Below are 25760 nucleotides of genomic sequence, written 5' to 3' on the forward strand. Positions count from 1 at the left end.
GACACTGCCAATGACTTCACAATCCAACAACGAGGCTCAAATAAACCCAACACACACACCAACCACCACCACCACCACCACCACCACCACCAGAGGTCAACATGAAACATGATGACATCTACAAGCACAACCAACTCATAAACACTGTGCTGTAATGACGTCACACACAACAACACTCTTACATCAAGGGTCAAAGCAGATGGGTGGAATCGGACACTCCCATTGGCCCATAATCAGTTTTGGTGTGCTTCATATATAATGAGTTTTAAATTATGTGATTACAATGTGTATTATGGGTAACAATGATCAACAATGGTTTTTTCGGTCAGTAAAGTTTCAATATTTATAGTGTAAGTTAAGGTCACTGATGTTGAAAATATCATCCATTTTTATCAGATTTACTCTAGATTTCTGGAATACAGTGGGCTCCCAGTAATCTGGGAGTGAGAGATCTAATGCACAAACAGTGCATTTTATTCCAGATTGGGAACTACTTGTTGACTTGAGAGTGGCTGAAATAAGTGTAATAGGATATGTTTGTCACTTCCACCTGGAAGTACCGGGATTCTGCATTAATCAAAGATTCCAGTGAAAGACGTTCAGGATGACACTATAAATTTATACCTAATAATCAGTCACATACAATAAAAGTGAAATACAGAATGAGGACAGAACTATATGGATACACAGCAAGCTGAATCACATTGTAATAGCTACTTTATGGTAAAGCTTCGTGTGTATAGTTTTCTTTTAAGTGGCCCATTAGAATAGACTCATTGTAGGTGCCAGCAGTCATCCACCACAATATGCGTATCCCAGCTACCATGATACCTTACCTCTATAACTTTTATGTTGTGGTGAAACATATCACATTGTCCTTTGCTGTAATCACGCAGGTTTTCAGAAAATTTGTCAAGATGACTATAGAGAAAGTGTACTTTGATGCTCATATTACAACCCAAATTTTTTAAAAATTAATAACATACTCATCATAGTTGCTTGTTTTCCCGTTACCCTAGACATTTTTGGCAGTTCCAACAAAAACACACCAGGCAGAAGCTCCTGTATCAGTCACAGATTGTGTGAAATTTGGCTCATTGGTGAGTTTTTGAATTTGAAGACAATCAAAGGAATTAGCCTTCAGCTTTGCATTTCTTAGACCATAGAGTGATTCACAAATGTATCTGGACCAACTGCCATCTTTAGTCAAAGCTGCAACAGATTGCTTTATCAGTCCTAGGTTGATATGAAGAGGTGGAAGTACGATGTACCTTCTGTCAACCTATGGCTCATTGATGGCATCTCTCCATACAGTGTCATATTTTTCCTCGGGGGCCATGTCACTTTTTCCCAGTGTTCTTGGGCTGCTCTGCTCTCCTACATGCAGATGATATAGGGGTATTTTGCATGTCCAGCTTTCTGGCCAAGCAAGAGATTTACTTTACTGAGATCAATGCACAAAACCACTGGTGCTTCTGAAAAGAGAACTTCTGCCTGACCTTTTGACATTTTTGTATTTTTTGGTAATTTATGTTGAGTGCACAGTTAGCAGACTTGCATAATGTTTACTGATATGCAGTAAAATGCATTTTAAGCTTTTGATGGACCTGTTGTGGTCAATATCCCAATTCGTGTAGTAGTCCTGAAATGTTGCAGTAGGGCTATAAAAGTTCATCATCTTGACCAAAGTATTGCAGAAGTTGCTTTTCTCGTCTGATAAGCTGTTATTTTAGCGTCTGGTTGTAGACAGTTTTTATCCTTTACTGTTGAAACTAGAACTTTGGCAACTGACGTCTCATACTGGATCGTTCAGTTCTTGCTGGCTGAGGTGTTGTGCATTCGTCACATTCCCTTCCACTGCTCCCATGTCTATGTGTTGCATTTTTTCATTGTCTGAAAAGGGTACAGAAGGCAATTTAGTAAACAGTGGAGACATCTTCATTTTGCAGCAGAGGTCATCTTGCAGATTCAGAATCTGGGTCTTCCCACTTATAGTTTTTGTAACTATTGAACCCTTTCACATTCACTACATAAAATAAGTCTTTGTGGTGTTTCATGGACTCTTTGCACACCATAGGCACACCGAAATGTAAATGTCGTTTTGCTCCATTTTTCCACTGTCTCAAACACTCCACATGTTTTCATACATGATGGAGATCCCCAGCTTATCTTGGTCTCTAAGCTGTACCAAAATAACAGAGATCTGCCTGTTTCACAAAGTCAGTGATTTTTTAACTGTGATTTGGCAGTGTATAGCCTACTTGCACATGTGTAACGAAATGCATCTGGGTGGTTTACACCTACTCAGCAGGATGAACTCATTTTTTTACCTGCACAAAGGAAAAAAATGCTAATGCCTGTTTCACAAAGTCAGTGATTTTTTAACTGTGATTTGGCAGTGTATAGCCTACTTGCACATGTGTAACGAAATGCATCTGGGTGGGTTACACCTACTCAGCAGGATGAACTCATTTTTTTACCTGCACAAAGGAAAAAAATGCTAATGCATGACAGTGAGTGGATTCAACACGTCACATGTAATAACCGTTAAAAATGCTTAAGTGTGACAAAACCTAAGAATACACAGCATGAAAATTGTGCGTCTGTAATCAAATGATGCTGATTGAGTAGTAGAGTAAGTAAACATAGGATATGTGTTTGTTGCCTCAGAACAGTGATACCGGATAAAATTACTTGTGGGACAAAAATTTGAGACATGGATTTGTGGACACTTTAGGATAATCCTTACGCACATGAATGTATAACATCCATGTCTTGTTAACTGCTTTGTATTTTATAATGCAGTGGAAATGAAAAATCAATGCCGGCAATGTTGCAACAATGATGCGTAAGCTGTTTTTACAGTAGTTATATGATGATAACCTTCACAGACTGATTTGTGTGTTCTGAATGTTGGTTGCACAAAATCACCTAAGATGATGCTAAAACAGCTTTCTAAACAAAATTTTGACCAGTCACCAGTCTCTTTCTCAGTCCTATGTTCAAATAGACTGATACTTGGTCACTAAAAGTTTATTGCCATTGAATCATAAAACATTCACAAATAATGAAAAAATATATGTTTGATTCATGGACAGATATTTCTGTAAATATGCTGTAACATCTAGCCACTTTAAAAACATTGCATTGATCATTCAGTAAAGTGGTGAGTGAATAACAGCTTTGTTACACAAATCATCTTAGAATTTGCATGGTGCCATTCAGAAAAAGTAAGCAGTCAAGATCAGTGTGCTTGGGGTATGATTTGAACCTGTTACCTCTCAATTATTACGTGGTCTCATTCATAACTACAATTATGTTTTCAGATGTATACTAAATAATAGGCAGCATTTTTCAATACTGTATATGGAGAAGTCACAAAAATAACTTTTTATCTATAATGGAAAATCCATGTGGAATGTAACAATACGAGAGAAGGAAAGTTGCTACTCACCATATAGCGGAGATGCTGAGTCGCAATAGGCACAATAAAAAGATTCACACAATCATAGCTTTCGGCCATTAAGGTCATTGTCAGCAGTACACACACACACACACACACACACACACACACACACACACACACACACAACTTGCACTCACGTCTGTAGTCTGAGAGCTGGTAGTTTCAGCTCTCTGAGATTGCAGACGTGTGTTGGGAATGTGGACAAAAGTGAAATTGGACAGAATTTTGAACCTTCAGGCTTCAGCATCTTTCAAGCATTCAGGAAATGTTCCACCGAGTCTGGTTACACAAATAACTTAAAATGTAACTACAATAAGAGGCACACTGTTTAATCAGCTTTGATGATATATTTTCATAGCCACTAGAATTTCTTAATCTGAAGAATTTTATGTTGGGCATTACTTCTACTGGAGTAGTGAGGGTTATACTTGCATTACTATAGTTATTTGTACATGACTGGTCTGAGATATTCCATGGCGGCACCCACTGTCCCTGAAAGCCGCATCTTTTCAGTAACAGTTATCAAGTGCTTTATTGAAAATTTCAGCAACAATGCACACATCTATTACTCGTGCATCATTTACTCTTAATGCTATGTGCCCCTCTTCATCTCTGGTTCCACTAGTCTCTTCCTTCACTGTATCTATCAAAATCTTTAGTTTGTTATCTGCTCTGACTACCTTTTCTGATTATACATTTGCTCTGATGTTTGTAGTACCATCTTCAATATTTTGCAGTATGTTTTGCAGTGATCTATAGCATTTGTATCAGAGCTGTTTCTGACCAATCGAGATAGTTTCCTTTTTTTCTGGTACATGTGTGCGAAGTAAATAACTTTTTGTGAAAGTCTACTCCATTGAAGAATAATACTTTCACAAGTATTCTTAAAAATGATAGCTTTTACTCTAATAATATTTGTATTAGCACATTAATGTTAATTCATAATTTTTGTGGAATTTTACAACTTAGTAATGAGCTATATGAATATAAACAACATGTTGATCCTTTCTTTTACATTTAATATTACAATATGTGTAGCATAACAACAAAAGCAATCAGTTTTTGACAATAGACCTCTCCAGTCCTTTTCCTTCATCTCCCTTCCTCCCCCTTCCTCCCCTTTCAATCCTTCTGCCAGTAGGAGGAGCCACTGGCTCCAAAACCTTGCATAATTATAGCCTTCTTTTATCTGTGTGTCCTGCATCTGGGTGGTGAATACATTTTCTCTCCAATGTATAAAGCATGATTTTTGCTCGTGCCGTGGATTTGTTATGTAATCTGTAAACCGTGAAGAACATTTTCATTTTTGGATTATAAATGGTGAAAAGTAATTTATTTTGGTTTATCTGTCTTGAATGTGTTACTAAAAACAATGTGTAGCTGAAGCAAATTTGAATATCTGGATGCAGCCTTAACAGATCACAATAGAGCATTTGTTCAATTTAAAGTTTGCTGTCAAAGAGCTTGAAAGAAACTCAAAAAAATGTGAGAAGGAGGAACGAGTTGAGAAGACTAAATGTAAAAAGGCCATCCAGAAGGGCAATATGGAAGGAGCACGAATCCATGCTGAAAATGCTATTCGGCAGAAGAACCAGGCACTCAACTACCTCCGGATGAGTGCCCGAATTGATGCTGTGGCCAGCCGTGTACAGTCAGCTCTCACAACCCGACGGGTAAATGTTGATTTTAATATCATTTTGTGAAACTGTGTATTTGATCCATCATTATGAACAAAATTCATAGCTGAGTGTCTTACTCGGAACAACCATAGACTACTGGTGATAATAAGGTTAGTCCTTTTTCTGGAATTAATTCAGCTAGAAGATAATACTTCTTGGATCAACAACATTCTGTGTAGTTCTAGAAGGTGAGTGCTGGTTAACTTGATTGATGTGATTGCTCAGTAGGCAGTTGTGCTGTTACAGAAGTGTGAGGGGAAAATTTGTAATTTGGCCATTGGATGTGTAAAGCAAGCTATCCACTGAAGGAATGTGACACAATTCATACATGGCATGAATCTGACAGCTATGTGGCAGAACTATGCATGTCTTTATTCCATTTTTCTGTGGTATTCAGAAACACATTCTGAGCTTTGAAATGCCAGATTCTGTTAAGACCAAGTGGACCTCTGTCAGAATTGAAATGACTTTAGCGTATGATTGTTTTGTGCAGTCTAGCTCATTTTCTATATTCTGTATGTCTGTATTCTCAAAATATCATTGTTCATCTCACATCAGTGATGCAGAAATGTTGACGAAGCTAATCACAGTAAACAGTAAAGCATGTAGCATTATGCGAGTAGTACCAAATTGCAAGACTGACATAAGAATTGGCATATTGAATTGACAAGTGTATTACGCGACCACCCTGAGTGTGGTTTTTAATTGTTGTCTCGGGTCAATGGAAGTGACAGATCCCATTCGCCTGCTTTGACTAGTGATGTAATGGAATAGTGGTATGTGACATCACTACAATGTGGGGTTTTTGAGTTGGTTGTGTTTGTAGATGTCGTGTTGTTGCATTTGATGTTGTCCTCTGGTGGTGGCTGTGGATGTGCTGAGTTTAACATGTGGTATTGGGTTCATTTAAATTTTGGTCGTCATTGTGCTAATGTGGTTTTGAGTTTAGGTAGTTGGCGCGGTAACATGGGTTGAAGAAGTGTTTTCAGTGAGTTAGAGAGAGAGAGAGAGAGAGAGAGAGAGAGAGAGAGAGAGAGAGAGCGCACGCTAATTTCTTAGGTATGGATATGACAATGAATTTCATGAGTGTATCGTTATCGTTCTGAGATGGGTGATGATATGATGTCTGTCATAAAGTTTCTGCAGATGTTCGTTCTTCTTGCTGAATATGGCGCACACGTGCATGTGTGGGTGTGTGGCCAACCTAGGTGTGTATTTATGGTAGGTCAGTTGTGTTTCAATTGATGTAGCTAATATGGGGTATTTGGGTTTGTGAATTGCTGGGGTTTTAGTTCCACTTTACGGAGTTATAGGTGTTGTGTTTTTTCAATAGCTGCAGTTTAGCTACATAGGTCAAGAGAAATGGGGTTGTCGGTGCTGATTTTTTTATATCTGTAGCTGCAGTTGAGCTATATAGGCCAAGGGAAATATCAGAGTCCACTTTTTGGGATTGTAGGTGTTGATTTTTTGGTATTGATAGCTGTGGTTGAGCTATAAAGGTCAAGGGATATGTCCGATTCCACTTTTCTGAACTGTAGGTGTTGGTTTTTTTTTTTTTTTGTATTGGTGGCTGTGATTGAGATATATAGGTCAAGGAAAATGTCAGATTCCTGTGGTTTTATTGGTGTAGCAGAATGCTGTAATTTAATTTTTTTTTGTATATTATTTGTTTTGGAGTATATCCCTGCTGGATATTACTTATAAAATTTTTCCAAGTTTCTGTATTTCAGAATTCATGAACAGCTTGACGGTGAACTAGGCGAATATCAAGGAGGCTTTCGTTCAGGGCGAAGCTGTCCTGATCACATTATTAGTCTCAAGTGGATAATGAAACATCAATGGGTCAGGAATAAGAAGCTGGTGATCACCTTTGTCGATTTTAAAAAGGCCTACGATAGTATCCATAGTGAATCTCTATGTAAATTCTTAAAGAATTTGGTTTACATGAGAAGCTTGTCAACCTTGTTGCAGTCACCCTTTGAAATACCAAAGCTAGGGTGAAGTTCAGAAATTAATTCTCTGAACTTTTTGAGATTCATACTGGCCTTTGATAAGGCGATGGGTTGTCTCCATTATTGTTCAGTTGTGTGCTGGAGAAAATTGTGCATGAATTGGAAAAGATATACCCACCATCTGTTAAGATTGGAAGAAAGATTCAACTTAATTGCCTTGCATTTGCAGATGATATGGCACTGTTAGCAAACAATATAGATGAAGCAAAGGTTCAGATAGAACAACTAGAATGATTAGCAGCAAAGGTTGGATTGCAATTTTCATTTGAGAAAACATAAATTATGCCCAGCTTCCCAGTTGATGCATCCCATAAGTTTAAATATCTTGGTGAGATTATCACCTGGAATGCCAGTGAAAGAGCATCAACAGATAGTAGAACATTAAAACTGCAGCGAGCACAGAGAACCACATGGCTAACCTACAAAAAACGATCTCTCTCAATAAATGCTAAATTTCAATATTACTTCTCTGTTGTTAAACCAGAAGCGAAATATGCAAGTGAAACACTATTCAAACCAAATACTCAAGCAACAACTGACAAATTGCTGAAAGCTGATAGAGGAATACTCCAAACAATTATCAGTAAAAAACATCAAGTTAATGGGCAGTGAAGACGTTTGCCCAATTCAGTAGTGTATAAAGAAAATGAATCCAGTATTGATACAATGCGGAAAAGTAGGATTGCAGTTTTTGGCCACATATCTCGCCTACCAAATACTAGAATCCTGGAGCAACTTTTTGACTACTTCTGGAACAGTAAAACCAAAAACATCAGGTTTAAAGAAGCAAAAATTGATCTGGGTGAACTGAACATCACCACACATCAAATTCAACACAGAGAAGAGAAACTTCTTCTGAAGAACAAATACACACGGCTGACATTCAAACCATCAGAATGGAGGAAGTATGTAATATCTGCAGAATAACGAGCAGCCAGATCACAGCGAATGAAGAAATGTTGGGAAATAAAGAAACTGCTGACTGCTAAGACCTAAACTTAATCGTTGTAGACTGTTGTATTCTGTTTGATTTTAGCGCTCCAGTGTGGATGTAAACTATGTTTTGGGATGGTGCGGTGTTTTTTTTTATTTTTATATATTTAGCATGTCCCCATCGTAAACCACCAATTTCCTGTGGTTGTCCCATTAGTTTAGTTTTATTTGTGGAGTGAGACATTACTGTGTCATTTTTATTTTTGCTCGTGTTTGTTGGCGTATGTATGTAATGACGTCATTGTCATTTTGTATTTGCTGGAAGAAACCGTTTCTGCCATAATGATGACATCATCAGTCAAAGCAGGTGGATGGAATCTGATGCTTCTGTAATCCTGGTATCTCACACAGTCTTGGCAAATTTCAGGCTGATTCTCCATGTCCACACCAGAAACAAAAAGTTTAAACTTGTAAGTACACAGAGCAGAATGTAAAAGTCTAATAGATGGATGTTAAACATTACTTGCTCATCCGTCTTGATATAAATATGATAAATTCAGAATGCTAGTCAGTGACAGTGGTGGATTTATTGTAAGATGTACTTTGTCCATACCCGAAACTTCATTTCCTATGTGTGTCCCTGCAATATACTGAAGTGAGAAGTACAATTTCCTGAACAAAAAAGTGGGGAACCGGTTACTTAATCCACACTAATATTATAAATGCTAACGTGTGTGTGTGTGTGTGTGTGTGTGTGTGTGTGTGTGTGTTAAGTTTTCACGACAAAACTGCTTGAACAGGAGGAACAAATGCTAATTAAGGTGGTGGTGGTGGTGGTGGTGGTGGTGGTGGTGGTGTAGTAGTAGTAAACCCCTAAGAGGTTGAAGTAGGGAATGGTACGTTTTTACACCAGTGTACATAAACCATGTTAAAAAAATTGTTCAATTTGTTGATTATTATGCACTTATAATGTATAACTACTTTAATAGAACAATGCATAGGTCTCTGCTCCTGCCCATCACCCTCTGCATATACTGCTCGACAGCGATGCTACTCGTTATAACAAAACTACTGACATATGAGTGCAGCTGTGGGTATGGTGTGGATAGTGGTAACTGAATTGAAATAATGAAAAAAATGTGAGGTCATCCACATGAGCATAGAAAGAATCTGCTCAATTTTGGTTACATGTTGAATCCCACAAATCACTTCCACTAACTATTTAGGGATTACTATTATGAATAACTTAAATTTGAACACTCTCATAGATATTTTTGGCAAAGGGAACGAAAGACTCTGTTTTATTGACAGAACAGTTAGAAGATGCAACAGGCATACTAAAGAGACTGGCTACACTACACCTTTTCAATCTTTTCTGGAGTATTGCTGCATGTTATGAAATCTGTATCAGATAAGAGTGACCGAGGGGGGTGGCGCATTGGTTAGACACTGGACTCGCATTCGAGAGGACGACGGTTCAATCCCGCGTCCGGCCATCCTGATTTAGGTTTTCCGTGATTTCCCTAAATCACTCCAGGCAAATGCCGGGATGGTTCCTCTGAAAGGGCACACGGCCGACTTCCTTCTCAATCCTTCCCTAATCCAATGAGACCGATGACCACGCTGTCTGGTCTCCTTCCCCAAACCAACCAACCAACCATCAGATAAGAGTGATGGAGGACACTGAAAAAGTTCAAGAGAGAGCAGTTCATTGTGTATTATTGCAAAATAGGGGTGAGTGTGTCATGGACATGATATAAGAGTTTGAAAGCCTAATTTCTGGAATTGTTAAAGTTAATGTGTATGGTAGAAAAGTAGGATGACAAACTAAGGATCTTGCATGGGGCAAAAGATGGATATCGAAACGGAAGCATAGATGAGGCAGGCACTTGAGAGGGTAGGGATAGATGAGAGAAGTTGTAAACTGTCAAGAAGGCAATGGAAAAAACACAGCTTGAGGAATGGTCAAATATGAAATGAGGAAAATGAATGCTGGGAATAATGCTGCACAGTTACTGCAAGGAGTTGGTAGAAACTTAGCACACGAGGTAGAAAAGTATTGAAACTATGATGGGGAGAGAACACAGTTCAAACTTTATCAATCTAACACCAAGGACATTTTTAATATGTTACTGAGTATACCATGTTTAGGATATTGTGATATCACAGCTGATTTTTCTGCTTGTATCCACTCACCATTTCTGTCTGCTGGAATGAGTGATCATCTTACAGAATTTTCTTCCATTCATGAAATGGGCTTTGCTATGTTGTGATCACTGTAGTTGCTGGTTGAAAATGCCAAGGAGAAAACTTGCTATTAAAGGGAGACACGAGCAGTGTCAAGGATGTGATCCAGATGGCAAGAAAATTGTTTTACAACCAACATGGTGCGTGATGATAGGTAAAGGTCTTTGTCTGATTAGAATGCTGCACAGATAGGGATGATAAGAGAAAGCTACTCTGTTTCATAAGGGAAAGTAATATTCATCCCCAGAAATGTTGATAAAATATTCAGCCATCAGTGAAATGGCGGAACCATTGGTAGGTGTCAACATACAGCCTGCTATTAATTGTTCACTCTAGGAAAACTCTGTTTGATGGCTGATGTGAGTAGCTGTTTAGACAGAAATGGAATGACGTCAGTTGGTACTAACAGCTTTCTTGGTACTGCCAACTTAGTTGACTTTAACTAGTTGGCAACTTTGTGTTTGGTGTGCATACGTACTAATAAACGAAACTGTTATTAGCATCAAATACTGTGTATGTCTTCTGTTCTTATTATAGTCACAAGACCATAATTACACATAAACAATATGACCTAAAAATGTCTGCATGTTAGTAAATAATACTGAAAGATAATGTTGGTTGCAACTGGAAACAAATGAATGTCAGGGATTATATACTTTGTTCTTATGTCCAAACAGCATACTCCCTTCAGTCACTATGCTGAGAGTCTTTGATTGAACAATTAATGAGCAGATGTGAAAGAATATGCCAAAAACTATTAGTTGTTATTAAAAAAGAGAAGGGTGATTTTGACGAAGTTTCGTGCTTTAATAATGAGAATTGATTACAGTGAGTAGCTAGTACCTTGAAAACTGTGCAAATGATACAGTGGCATCATTTTAGTTAATCCTCTGATGGTACATCAGGAAAACATGACACATAATGTACCATGGGGTCTTCGTGGACCCCACCTCATTGCAGTGTGTAAAAGTGGCTGTGGGAGCATGGTGACATGCTTAGCAGAAATAAACAAATCAATAATTGTGTTCTTCAGGCTATACAAACATCATTTTAGACATTCTACAGAAAATGTTTGTACCCATCTACAAAATAAAATATTGACAGCTCTGCCAAAGCCATGAATTTGTGATGACAACTTAAAGTATCTTATGAACGTTATCCTTACCACTGTAGAATGGCTCATCCCTCGCAGTTCATCTTTACCATGCTACCATGTTCCAGTCCCCTTATGGACTGACGTGTGCCATGACACGATTCGTGCATAAAGACGTGCTCCCCACATTTTTAACAGTCACCCTCTGATGTTGAACCGTATTCGTTATAAATAGTTGAGTGCACATTGTTGTTGCTTGCTGGAATTCATTTAATAGTTCTTTTATCAGTTTCACTCCCTCTTCCGTTATGTGGGGGTAACATCTGTCAACTCTCTGGGACAAGGTCCATTCCCCAATTTCTGGCCTGACCACAGCAGATGATGTCATTGTGGACCCTTTATCTGTCTGCGACACCTGGGGCCGCTATTTTGCTGGGATTTAGTCCCGACCACTATCAATCTGCCTTCCTCCCTTGGACATGAGTGGAGGTCGCTTGGGTGATATCCTTCTCTCGGAATTGTGAATGTTACAATGCCACCTTTACTAAGAGGGAGGTAAACTATGGTCCCTCTTCATCCCGATCTTGGAAGATGTTCACATTCAGATGTTGCAGCACCTTACTCTTGTGGGCAAGCACTTTCTACTTTGTACATACAGTCTTATTTAGGCTGATGGCTGGCATGAGGACACTGTCATACCCATAGCTAATCCCGGTAAGAACAAGCACCCCCCTTCTAGCTACTGTCCCACCCTCTCACCAGCTGTGTTTGCAAGGTGATGGAATGTATGATTCATGGCTGGCTGGTTTGGTGGCTTGACTCTCATGCTCTACTAAACACTGCACAGTGTGGATTTTGAGCATGCCGTTTTGTAGTTTTGACGGTCTTGTAACTTTGTCAACCCATGCCATGAACAGTTTTCTGCAGGAATACCAGACTGTGGCCATGCTTTTTGATTTGCAGAAAGCCAACGACGTCTGCTGGAGGACTGGTATCCTCTGTACTCTATACATATGGCACTTCAGAGGCTACCTGCTCCATTTCCATCAGGAATTTTTAAGACCGAGCTTCCAAGGTATGTGTGGGTTCGGTCTTGTCAGACACCTTCATCCAGTCCCCCAGGGGATCCACAACTCTCTTGTGGATATGTGTGTGGCGAGCATGAGACACGGAGCTAGTGCAGCTCTCTTTCCTTTCCGGGCTACATACCTTCCTTTTCCACATCCCTCCCCATTTCCGATCTCCCTTCCACCCGCCCCATCCCTTTTCCTTCTCCCTCTCTTTGGGAGTCTGTTTTGTGCCTACGTCTGGAGACGGATGCTTACGACTGTAAGATTTAGTGTCTCTTCTTTGCTCTCTATGCTGGAAAGTCTCTGTCCTCCCTTTGTCCTTCAGTTTTCTTTGCCTCTTCTCTTTACCCTCTTCTCCACAGCGGCGTTTGAGACCTCTCTCCTCTCCTCTCCTCTCCTCTCCTTTCCTTTTCTTTGTTCGTCCTTTTCTCTCTCTTTCTTCCCTGTGCGTGTCTGAAGGCCGACCCATGCATTCCCACGCGTAGCCGGTGATGGTGTAAAGCGTAATTCCCCACCCCAGGTAGACAAGTAGGACACGTACATACCCCCTGGTAAAAGCCAGGCCCAGGGAGGGGCGAATGCCTGACCTGGTACCTTCTGAATGTGCTGATTGGTCCCTCCATCTGTTTCTGGAGAGGTGTGACCTGAAGTGTGGACAATCACCTATGGCGGGAGTGTCCTCATAGAGGAAGAAGCGCGCCATTGGAGATGCTGTTAATCATGGGGGATACTTTTGCAATGGTTTTCTCTACTTCAACTTCTGCCCACAAGAGAAAGCTAGATGAATCTCAGCCACAGACACTTCTTCCATCAGTGCCAAAGTTCCTAGTTGTTTCTCAGTCTGACGAAGGTCAAGACTTCTCCACAGTTGACCCTTTCATTGATGTGATTCTTCAGTTTCTCCCAGTGAAATTTAAGAATCACATCATATATCTCTACGGGGAGGAGATGTATCAACAGCATGAAGAAATTAGACAAGCTGCACCCCCGAAGGAGCCATTTGCTGAGTGCTCTTGCTTTTCTGAAGAGATGTTGTGCCAAACTTTGCTAAGGTCATGCATGACATCGATCCTGCACGAGCTAAGAGAATTAAGAAGCGTGCTAGCCTTGCCTTGGTTCGTGAAAGGGTGCACTTTACTAGTCGCAGCTTTGTGTACAACTCCCAGGAACTACATAAACTGCATCTACAGCTAGCCAATCATTTTAATTCCGGGTCCTGGGATTGGATTGATGGTGTTACCTGGGTGACCGTTGATTCTGCATTTAAGAAGGCCTCGGGACGTCAGATATCTAAATTCTCTTGTCTCTCTGACAAACCATTGCTGGAGGCCCCACGCAAAATGGTCATCAATCTCACGGACACTGAGCCGACTGGGGATGCAGTTTCTGTTCTGGAGGAGGGACTTACAATTTTTCTCGCATGCCAGTAGCGGACATTGTCAGTGCAGTTGGACAGGTTGCTGCGTGACTACCACCTATAGCAGCTGAAGAAGTACGGCAGGAAACCTGCCGTGCTCTGACAAGAACTAAACCGATCAAGTCGAATATTGCCAGCAGGAAGAGGGCAGCCATTCAAGACCTGAGACAGAGCCATGAGATTGTTGTCTTACTGGCTGACAAAGACAATGCTACAGTTGTTCTTTCCCATAAGGGTTGCATTGAGACGATGCAGAGCCTGCTAAATGACGAATCTTACAGGTAGATCAGTGCTGACCCCACAAAGAAGGTGGAGAAAAGGACTAGGCTCTTCTCAAGGACGTGGATTTACCAGAGGGTGTCGCCAAGAAATTGACACGTCAAGGACCTGTACCGCCAAGACTTAATGGACTCCCGAAGTCCACAAAGAAGGGGTGCTGTTACGTCCAATTGCAGCAACATTAGGGCACCTACATATTTGCTGATCAAATACCTGGCAGAACTACTAAGCCCTTATGTGGGTAAATGCCCTTATCACATTCGTAATTCTGTGGATTTCGTAAAACGTCTCAACAACTTCAAGCTGGAAGCTCAGATATCCAATTTGACAATTATCAGGCATGTTCAGACCTCCACGTATTTTATCTTTAATGGAGAATAATATGAACAAACAGGAGGAGTCAGAATGGGGAGCCTACTTTTGCCTGTGCTTACGCAGTTTCTATGTGGAGTATTTTGAGGAGGAAGCTTTGGCGTCATCCAAATGGACACGTGCTTGTTTTCTCTGGTATGTGGATGACCCGATCGTGATCAGGCCCCATGGAAAGGACTAGCTCTTAGACTTCCTTACACACCTGAACTCCGTACACCCGAACATCAAATTCACTGTGGAGACTGAAGCAGAATGAAGATTACCATTCCTGGATGCCATGGTCAAAAGAAGAGTGGATGGCAGCCTGGGCCACGGGGTATACAGGAAGAAAACGTACACTGACCTGTATTTGCATGCGGATAGGTGCCACCGCCCTTTGCAGAGAAATGGGGTGCTAAAACCACTAGGGCACAGGATGCGCACCATCTCTAATGCAGAGATCATTGCTGAGAACACCAGAGGCACCCTCGACTTAGGTACTTCAAGTCGGCGGTCGCAGAGCACTGTTTGTTCTAAAATCACGAAATGGACTACCGACATACCAGGGTCTTGGCACAGACATCTAAATACTGAGATAACGTTATTAGAGAGGCTATCAAAATTCGTACCAGGGACAGACTCATCAACCGAGATTGCAGCTATAACCTCAGCAAGGCATGGGTACCAGCATTGAGTCTAATTAAAAAGACACTGAGCAAAGAAAACAAATGGGCGACCAGGGCAGATGAGGCAATTACACCGACGCCACCACAAATACTGACACTAGCGTCTCAGCAACCACAGACCGCAGAGAGAACACCTTGCAGGGGCAGGGGATTTAAGAAGGCTGCCCACCCTCAGGAGCTCAGTTCATCAGCGCACCTCACTATGGCGACATGTCTGATCATCACAATATTGTGCCCGTTGGACACTATGGACTGGCAGTACACCCGTGGACTGTTTGAGCAACCCTTTCATTATTCAGTAAGGTGTTGACGCAATTGTCTTGTTCCCGATTATGAAATGGCACTTCCTTATTAGAAACAATCAGTGCCCTCCAGGCACAAAAATTGCTGCGAACTACACTGCTACACACCTTACCTGTCCAGGTGGAAGTGCACCGTACTTTAAATTCATTATGCAGGGTGGTTTGAACCCACTCACTTGATGGTTTATCTAACTAGGACATACAAAATTACCTGTCTGACCAGGGTGTGATGGCTGTACATAGTCATGGAAAGGTTTGACAAGGACTTGGTACTAACCTGTACTCTCTTCTTGATGTTTGACAGAGTTCAACTTCCATCAAACATTTAAGCGGGATATAAGATCATTTCAGTTCGCCCTTACATCCTCAACCCATCGGCTATCGGTGTCAGCGGTTTAATCGTACTAGCCAGTCGAGTTCCAATCTGGCCAAATGAGTTACATGTGCCAGGGATGCCCATGAGGGTGATTGTCCACCTCTATCCCCCCGTTGCATCAACTGTATGGGCGACCACGCTGCTTCCTCTAGAGATTGCCCTATTTTCAAAGATGAATGAATTATTCAGGACATCAGAGTGAAGGAAAAGGTGTCCACGTTTGCTGCTTGTAAGTTATCCGCCAGTAGAAAGCCCACTGTACTCCCAGGGGGTAAATATAGCACTGTCCTTGCATCTCCTCGACCTACTAAGGAGGTAGCCACACAGACTTGAGATCTCGCCTAGAGCACCAAAGTTGTCAGATTGGCCAGCCCAAAGATTGCCCGTTCAACTTCCCCACTATCACCTATTCACTCTAAGGATCACCCTCAATTGGATCCTGCTAAATCATGGGCCCCAAAATCGGATGCCTCGATTTCCAAAAAAGAACATACCCGCAAAGATTTTTTACATACCTCGACCTCCCAACCATTGATTCCTCCCTCCTGTCAACATCCTGCTTCCAAGAAGGCTCAAAAGAAACAAAGTTCCTCTCCTCCGCCATGGCGTGCCTCATCTACACAGTGCCATCCAGTGGCAGCCGCCCTTGGCCGTCTTCCATGTCGCCGAGACGTACCATTGACAGCCAATCAACCAGCCGATCACTGTCGGCAGGAGATGCCTCCGAGCAACCTATGGAAGAGGATCTTCTGCCTGTGGCTGAATACCATTCCACACCATCAGCCGCCGGCTCTCAGCGATCGTTGAGTTGATGGCAACCATGGTGAGAGTTTTTCCCTTTCCTGTCCAACCTGTGTCAATTATCCATTGGAATTTCTGCAGAATTCGCTCCAATTGGGATTAATTGTCGATCCTCTTACGATCCTACTCCCCGGTCGTTTTCTGTCTTCAGGAATCAAAGCTACATCCCCATGATCATTTTGCCTTCCCTCATTTCCAATCGGTCCTGTTTGATCTCCCCTCTGTTGATGGCACTCCGGCACATGGGGGACTTGAGATTCTTCTCCATGATCTGTCCATTATCACCCAATCCCTTTAAACAGTTCCTTCCACGCTGTCGCCGTACGTCTTTCCCTGTCTCGATACATCTTCTCTCTTAGTACCGTATACACTCCATCGTTCATACCAATGGCAACAGCCAATCTCCTTCATCTCCTCGCTTAGCGCTCCCCCCCCCCCCCCCCCCTGTTTTAGCTGGTTGGGAACTTCAATGCCCACCAATGGGGACCAGCCTTCTTGAATGATTTCTTCAAGGATGTCTTGATCGCTTCCACTCATGGAGTATTGAAACCAGCTTCTGATTTTCTCCCAGTAAGACCATCTGCGTAAATTTTTGGCATTGTCCGGAGTTTCCTCCGCTTTCCCTATACGTAGGTCCTGTTGACCTTCCGTTTTGCAGATGTTGCCAGTTTCTTAGGACTTATGTTTGACAGAAAACTGTGCTGGACTTCCCACGTTTCATATCTTTTAGCTCGCTGTCTGTGATCTGTCAGCACCATCCGTGTTCTGAGTGGTAACTCCTGGGGAGTGGACAGAGTGGTTCTCCTATGCCTATATTGTGCCTTAGTGTGCTCGAAATTGGATTATGAAAGCATAGTTTACTCCTGTGCACAGCCATCTATTCTTCGGCATCTCGACTCTGTCCACTACCGTGGACTGCATTTAGCATCTGGAGCTTTTTACATCAGCCCCATGGAGAGCCTTTATGCTGAGACTGCTGAACCTCCGCTATCCAATCGGCGAGCTGTCCTACTGAGTCATTACGCTAGTCTTCCATGCCTGCCCATCCGACCCATGCCCTTCTTTTCGACGCCTCCTTGGATTTAGGGTATGCAGGCTGCCCTTCCTCTCTACTACCACTGGGAGGCTGCTTCCGTCAACTGTTATGTTCTCTTTCCTTCCACTTTGTGAAAACTTTATTGACAAATGAGGGTACGGCGCCACCTTGGCTTCGTCCCTGGACCTGCCTTCTCTGTGACCTTTGTCAGCTCCCAAAGGGTAGTAACCCCCCCCCCCCCCCCCCATAGTTTATCGTTGGACAGTTGCTGCTCTGTGTGCCCAAATGGAGGATGCCACATTTATTTACACTGACGGTTCAAACACCACATTTGGTGTTGGGAGTGCTTACATTGTTGGTGACACCCCTAATAAATTTCGGCTTCCTGACGAGTGTTCGGTTTTTACTGCGGAGCTTTACTCTGTTCTCCAGGCTGTCCAATACATCTGTTGCCATAAGCGGCTACAATATATTATATGTTCGGATTCGCTCAGCTCTCTTCTCAGCCTCTAAGCTCTTTATCCCGTCCACCCTCTGGTCCACCGGATTCAGGGCAGCCTCCACTTGCTCCACTTCAGGGGCATCTTTGTGGCATTCCTATGGCTTTAGGGCATGTTTGTATCCCTGGAAATGAGGCAGCTGATATAGCGGCCAAGGCTGCAGTCTCTCTTCCTTGGCCAGTGCTCTCATGGTTCCCTTCGTTGATTGCAGAGCGTTTTATGTTGTCGTGTTGCTTTTTTATGGCACACACATCGGTCTACATTTCCAGATAATAAATTACGGGACATAAAACCTCTTCCCTGTGCTTGGACCTCTTCCTCCTGGCCTCATCATCGAGAGGAGGTAATTTTAACTAGACTCTGGATAGTCTAACGTTTTTCGGACGATTGGAGACAGTGTGGTATTGGGTTGCAAGGCTCACACGTCTCTCAAGTCAGTTAACTTGCATGTTGTGTGTAGCCGATCCTCTTCTCTGGGTAATCAGCTATGTCGATCTCCCAAAAGCTGCTTCTCCGAAGACTATAGCTGGTTAAAGGAATTTATTAAACTACTTATCTATCCTTGAAATAATGTGGATACTCGTAGAAGTTCAATCACTTTATATTTTCAACTTCTACATACAACAACTTCAGCAAGCTAACTTAGTCCTTAAAACATTAGACTCATTTACACATATTCAAATATCATTTGTTTGATAACCAAATAATTTATGAACATCAAACGTGTCTCTTGTTTCATTCATAGCCAAGACATGAAGTAAGTTAAAAATCTCTAGTCTCAAGCGAGTCCAATACGTGAATGTAAACAGAAATCTATATTCAATTGTTCATTAGTCTTTTTACAATCAACACAGACACTGAAGAGCACAGAATACTATATAAACTTTTGTTGTTCTTCTCTACCCATACACGGAAACTCTGTGGACCTAGGTACTTGTCTGCTGCTGTTCAGCCGCTGGGTCCGTCTTTTTCTCGTAACTGTTTTTTAGCCTGCACACACGAATTGGCGATGCACTGTTGGGCATGTTCATTTCTCCCCCCAACTCTAAAATATCGGGTGTTCGAAACGGGGGAAGGCCGAGTGGTTCTAGAATTTACTCTGAAATTCTCAAAGCACTATATATTCTCCCCCTTAAATCAAACACACAATATTTTATACAGTCATTATGTAAATTTATATCACATACAACTCTAACAATATACATTAGAACATAGATCTTTGTACTGATTTAGAAGAAATTTTAGTTAATCTTTCATTTATTCTACTCTCACTCTATGTTAACATCAACCCCAAATATTCCATACATAATTTTATGTAATAGTTAGGATTTGTTAGGACTCTGTCTCAATTTCCAGTCGCAAACTCCAGGTGTTCATGACATTTAAATACTTTATTCTTTATTCCAGCTCTTTGTACTACTTCTTTATCATGCAGTGGTCTTATTATTTATAAACTTTTTGCTGTCTGGAGGAACTGGGCAAAATAAAAGTGTTCCTATTGACACTCATAGAACATAGTAATGCTACCAGAATAATTTTTACGAAATTTTGTGACTTTTGTCACGATACTGCCCTTTCCCCTCTAGAAACAGTACCTATACCTCACATACATGTTTATCCTCTTCTGTTTTGGTAGGTGCGCCCCTTTTTTAATTCCTGTTTTAGTATAGTACAGGTCAAGCCCCCATCTTGGTGCCCTTGTCCACACAGTGTAGGTCAGCCTTTCTTAGGTATGCCTTTCTGCCCTTCTCATTCAATACATGCTGGGTGCATCCCCCCTTATCCTTCTTGAGTAGGCCTCATGGTTCATTGCACTAGTATACATCTTTATGCACGCTATAACTAAATATTATCTGGTAAAACTTACTTCACCCTTCACACTCGCTTTTTCATATTTCTCTTTTATACCCTAGAGTCCTCCTTTACTTATCAACTTCTGTGTTTCCAGCATCTACTTCATGCCTACATACATTGTTTAATATACAATATGCTTACTTAGGTTATAAGAGTCCCACTATCCTACAAGTTGTCAGAATATTTGTTAGACTGACATTCCTGGATAATTATGACAATTAGTTCCTTCTTGACTTATGCTCATTAGTTATGCTCCTTATCAAAATGATTTTTTTTTTCCCAAGTACCTAGGCGATGTAGAACCATCACAATGAACAACCATAAGTGCATATTTCTCTATGTGCACGTTCTTTCCACCTACAACACTTGACGGTTCTCACATCCTTTTAATCTGGACTTTCATTGTTTGCGTCTTCGTGTTATGGTGTGTGTATGTGGAAGTGTGTTTGTGTAGCCTGATCATTCGATCTACTTATATGAAATAAGTTGAAGGTTATTGAAAACCACGGAAAATAAGGAGGACTTCAGCGATGGAAGTATATGCTTATGGAAAGAGGGAAAGATAGACCGGTACTCAGATGAGAAGTAAGAAAGGAAAAAAGTAGAAATGGTTGCTAAGATTGAAGAAGAGAAAGAGGATAGCCCCAAAGATAGGAAACCCTTCCCATCCTCCTTCCCCAGGATCCCTACTTCGTCGGTACTTGAGTGAGAAGCCAGAAGAGGTATGATGTTAAACGCCTCCTACAGAACGGACATTCTGACCTTCACCTTTGAAGTCCCTGAAGAAAATCTTAGCAACTTCTATGGAACGGCAAATGGTGAAGAAAAGAATCAGTCGCACATGTCTGCGAGGATTGTCTGAAAGGTATGGTGTGTGTCTGGTGTTAGTCATGCTTGTACTTACACTACCCACGCCTTCCAAAACTAATACAAAACCTCCCCTATACATCACATCTCATAAAAGGTATAAAATATTCTATAAAAATAGACAATTGTACACTAAGATCGAATAGTTCTTTAGTTAATCACTTTACACTATATTTTATACACGATTCTCTTGTCTATTATTTTTCTGTCATATCTGGTTTTCTATATGCTAAAATTATAGGATAGTTTAAGAATTCAAGAATAGACTACAGAATAGTTTAAGATTTGAAGGGAATTTGGTGCAGGAAAAATAGTATGGGTATAGAAGAAACACCGAAAACAATTTGGAATCCGATGGTCGTCACTCCGCCCATTAACACAGAATGTTAACGTCCCTGGGAGACAGATGTGACTCCACCAGGATCCCATGGATCTGATATTAACCTCACTTGAGCAAGTGTAGACCTTACTTCTCATTAAATTTTGTGTGAATGTCTGAAGATGGCCTTGTAAGCCGAAAACTGGTTTACAATAAAAGTAATATTATAGAACAAAATCAAACTGGTGCTTTTCATTTATTATAATGTTGTTCTACCAAGAACCGACAGAAGATTCTGTTAATATGTTATTCTCGATTAAGTATGTCAACTTACGTACCCATTTCTCGCCATTTGGGGGAAGTTTTAATTTTCTCCTTTAACATGAAGAAATCTGTGGCTGTGGCTCTTAAAATGCTGGATAAGACCAATGGTGAGGGAACTATTAGTGAAAGAACGTGCAGAGAATGTTTTCAACGCCTTAAGAACGGTGATTTTGATGTCGAAGACCAGCATGGCAGTGGAAGACAGAACGTTTTCGTAGCTACTGAAAATGACGAAGACAGTCACAGGACATCATTATCGAAGTGATTGATGCGTTTGAGCCCAGCATTGAAACACAACCAACCACAATACAGCGATAGACACACAAAGGTAATTTTGCAGCAGGTCAGTGCTCAACCCCCATGTCGCAACACCTGTCAGAATATACATGGAAATGTTGAAATGAGAAGTCCTATCTCTCCCTCCGTATTCTTCAAACGTTTGCTCTCTCTCTCTCTCTCTCTCCCTCTCTCCCTCTACCATCTTTTTTCGATCAGTGGCATACAGTCTGGCTGATCAGCACTTCTGATCATATGAACAAGTGCAAAATTGAATCAATTCGTGTATCCCCACAAATGTCCCCAGTTCTTCCGCTGTGGGGTTTGTATGCTATCTGAAAGATGGGAGAATGTAGTGGCCAGCAATGGGCAATACTATGAATCATAATTTTTTTGTAAGTTTTTCACAATAAAACCCGAACTTCGAGGAAAAAACGGCGGAAGCAAAGTTGTAGACCTAGTAGCATCATTAAGTTCGGAAAAAGCAACCGTCGAAAAGTTTCTGGAGATTATACTCTTGGTGACTTCTCGATCTTTCATTAATTCAAACGGTTCCGCCAAACTACTTACATTTACAGTGTCAAAGTTGGATATTTTTCCTTTAAAACTTCGTTCTATATTATCTACTTGCGAACTAACAACGCATGTAGTAACACCTGGGATTTTCAATTGAATAATCGACATTACTTCCTTAGGTCGATCTGTGCTCTCTTTCAAAGTATTCATTTCCTGTCTTATGGAAGTAAATTTAGCATTACATACATTTTTACAAAATTTTAATTTTTCACTAAATTCAGATTCTATATTATTATATTTATCTTAAATGTCAGATTCTATTTTTTTAGTTAAATCTTGAAGTTGCTCATCCTGTTTCTGGTTAAATTCAGTAAATAGTTTATTAACGTGCGTATTCAAAGAACTAGTGAGTTCACTCTTTAAATCTAACTTCAGATTTTCTGCCTTATTATTTAGAGAGTCAAATTCAGTCTTTAATAAAACTATATTTGCTGCTTGACTGTTCAAGATTTCAGTTTGATTACTTAAGATTTCTCTCTGAGCATCTAATTTTTCACTTAGAGTGGCTGAATCAGCCTTCTGGTCATCTAACTTAGCATCTAATCTAGAATATACTGAGCCTATCTCTTTTCTTAAAGCAGCAATTTGAGCGTTTACAGCTGCTGAATCTACTTGCTAGGCTTTAATTAAATTCACTAATTCAGACAAGTCTGGCATTTCCCTAGTCACTTTAATAGCTGTAACTGGTTCTGCTAGTTGATGTTCTTGATCCATCTCTTAGCTCTGGTGATCTTAAAAAAAATTCACCTCTGAGTAATATGTATAAGTACTATACTAACAGTTTATCATTCAACAGTTCCCTCAACTTTACCAAATAATTATCGTTTTTCACTCACCCGGCGTAGAGTTCTAGCTGCGTTGGTGAGCGAATGTGCAATCAGCGCCAGTGTACAGCACTGGCGCCGTACACTGGTGCCGGCGGCATTGAATGTTGGTTTCAGCATCGTTGTCGGCAAGCGGACGTAGAGTCAGCACCAGTGAGCAGCAGCTGGTGTAGTCGGCATCAGTGGCTGGTTACTGTGTCAGCGTCAGTGCGATGTACGTTGTGTGAAGATGGCTTACTCTCGACACCCAATCTTCGTGGTCGAAAGGTTGAGGTTTTCTCTCCGTTTTTTTGCTGCTATTACTTTCCCACATCTTTTACTGCGTTGCACGCTCAACTTTCTTCCATTGATTTATTGGACTAAATACTATACTGGAAACAGTTCTCGTATCTTGTTAGGCCTGGTTGCTATGGCAACACCTAATATCTTCTTCCCGTTTCTGTCTAGAAATACCAGTTTTCTTTGGGTCATGTCATTTGGGTCACCACGTTCTAACATTTTTTGATGTGTGTGGCAAAAAATATTTTCTTATTTCCGTAATCTGATGATCACATATACGAGCTTTACTGTCAACGTACTCGTCGATTAACGATGTAATTGACTCAAATCACAATAAGTTTCTTCATGTTCACTTAAATATATAACTTCCAGAGACCAATTAAATAACATTTATGAGAGACTTGGCTTAATAACCATTCCTCTTCTCACAAAATGTGAACTACGTCTTGCCTCTAGCAAGTCCAAGACGTGAATGTACATAGAAATCTATATTCAATTGTTCATTAGTCTTTTCACAGTCAACAGAGGCACTAAAGAGCACAGAATACTACATAAATTTTTCTTGATCTTCACCACCCACCCGTACACGGAAACTCTGTGGACCGTACAGCAGGTACTTGTCTGCCGCCGTTCAGCCACCAGGTCCATCTTTTTCTCGTAACTGTTTTTTAACCTGCGTATACAAATAGGCGATGCACAGTAGGGCGTATTCATTTCTCCCATTTACCTCTAAAATATCGGGTGTTCGAAACAGTGGAAGATCGAGTGGTTCTAGAATTTACTCAAAAATTCTCGAAGCACTACATTGGGGCACTATCTTTTTTGCCATCGACATCTTTTAAGTGGTGATGCTGTCCCGCTTTTTCCCCCACTGCTCTCAGCTGTGGAGGGCGAGACACCTTTTACCTCAGTGCCCCTATTTTAATCCGCTATGTGCCCATTTACTGTAGTCACCTGATATATCTTCCCTTTTAGAAGATGACATGCACTCAGCCAATCGCGTCCTTGAGTTTGTCAGTGCCAGTGAGATGACATTGGTCATTTGAAGTTCTTTTTTGGGGAATACAACTCCCCCTTCAGTAGTGGTTTTCTAAGATATCCTACCGTTTTTAGTTTCCCTTCTCTTTGAGTTTCGCTCCCATTGCTGCCGATTTAATATTCGGTTTTTTACCCTTCCCTAAGCCACAGAATGGGCATTTATGACCATAGTAGTTTTGTGCCCAAAAACCATAAAGAAAAAAAACTTTTATCCAGGAGAATAGGGTGCCTTAAGTCTCTATCTTGAGTGTCGTCATCTTTGCTATAGCCATAAACCCTGTTAAGGACTGTCTCCTACCAGGCATCTCTGGCTCCCTTTTCATGGAAAGCCTTGCAGTCTGTTGCAGTTCTCCATGGACTTGTCTCCTTGAGTGGCATCTTCAGCGATGTCTTAATCATCTTTACTTATGGAGCATCGACAACAGCTTTCACTTTTCCACTGGCAAAACCATTTTTAAGAATTTCTATGTCAATGAGTTTCTTCTACTGTCCTTAAATTTTTGGCCTGTTGCTCTTGTGCTTGCTGAAACTACAAATTCGTTGGGCTCATGCTTGATAGGAAATTTTCTTTGTCGTTCCACGTGTCTCACCTGGCCGCACGCAGCACTCAGTCCTTTAGTGTCCTAAGCGTGACTTCCTAGGGAGCCGATTGGACAACCCTCCTTTGTTTTGTACTGATCCCTTGTCTGTTTAAAACTAGATGATGGGTGTTTCATTCATTGATATGCATGTCCATCCTTCTTACGCAGTCTCAAAATAATCCACCATCCTGGAAAACGTTTGGCCACTGGTGTCTCTTACACTAGCCCAGTTGAGAGTTTCTATGCAGAAGCTGCTGAACTACCACTGTCATACTGGTGTGATGTCTTCCTCAGCAGATATACATGCCATTTGTTTGCCATGCCCTGCCACCTATCCATGTCCTCTTTTTCGATAACTCCCTTGACTGCAGTATGGGATGCACCGTTCTTCTTTGCCCCGTCCTGGAGTTTGCTTTATCTACTGTTTGCAGCAGCTTAGCTTCATGCTACTTGTCATGTTCCCAACCCTTCACTGCCTTGCCTTCGTGCAACGGCTGGTGTTTATCTTGGACTTCATTTGCTTTGTAAGGTCAGTAATCCAGGTTTGATACATCACTATAAGTTTCTCAACCTT

At 41.1% G+C, this 25760-nt stretch overlaps 1 protein-coding gene across 1 annotated transcript in view; it reads left to right on the forward strand.

The window, feature by feature from the left end:
• LOC126419114 (charged multivesicular body protein 1b) overlaps nucleotides 1-25760 on the forward strand; it is a 40559-nt gene that overhangs the window by 2800 nt on the left and 11999 nt on the right. Inside the window, exon 2 of the mRNA XM_050086211.1 lies at nucleotides 4895-5139. Coding sequence (XP_049942168.1) covers nucleotides 4895-5139 — 245 coding nt within the window. The remainder of the gene's footprint in view (nucleotides 1-4894; nucleotides 5140-25760) is intronic.

This window comes from Schistocerca serialis, chromosome 9, assembly GCF_023864345.2.
Source record: "Schistocerca serialis cubense isolate TAMUIC-IGC-003099 chromosome 9, iqSchSeri2.2, whole genome shotgun sequence".
Classification (NCBI taxonomy): domain Eukaryota; kingdom Metazoa; phylum Arthropoda; class Insecta; order Orthoptera; family Acrididae; genus Schistocerca; species Schistocerca serialis.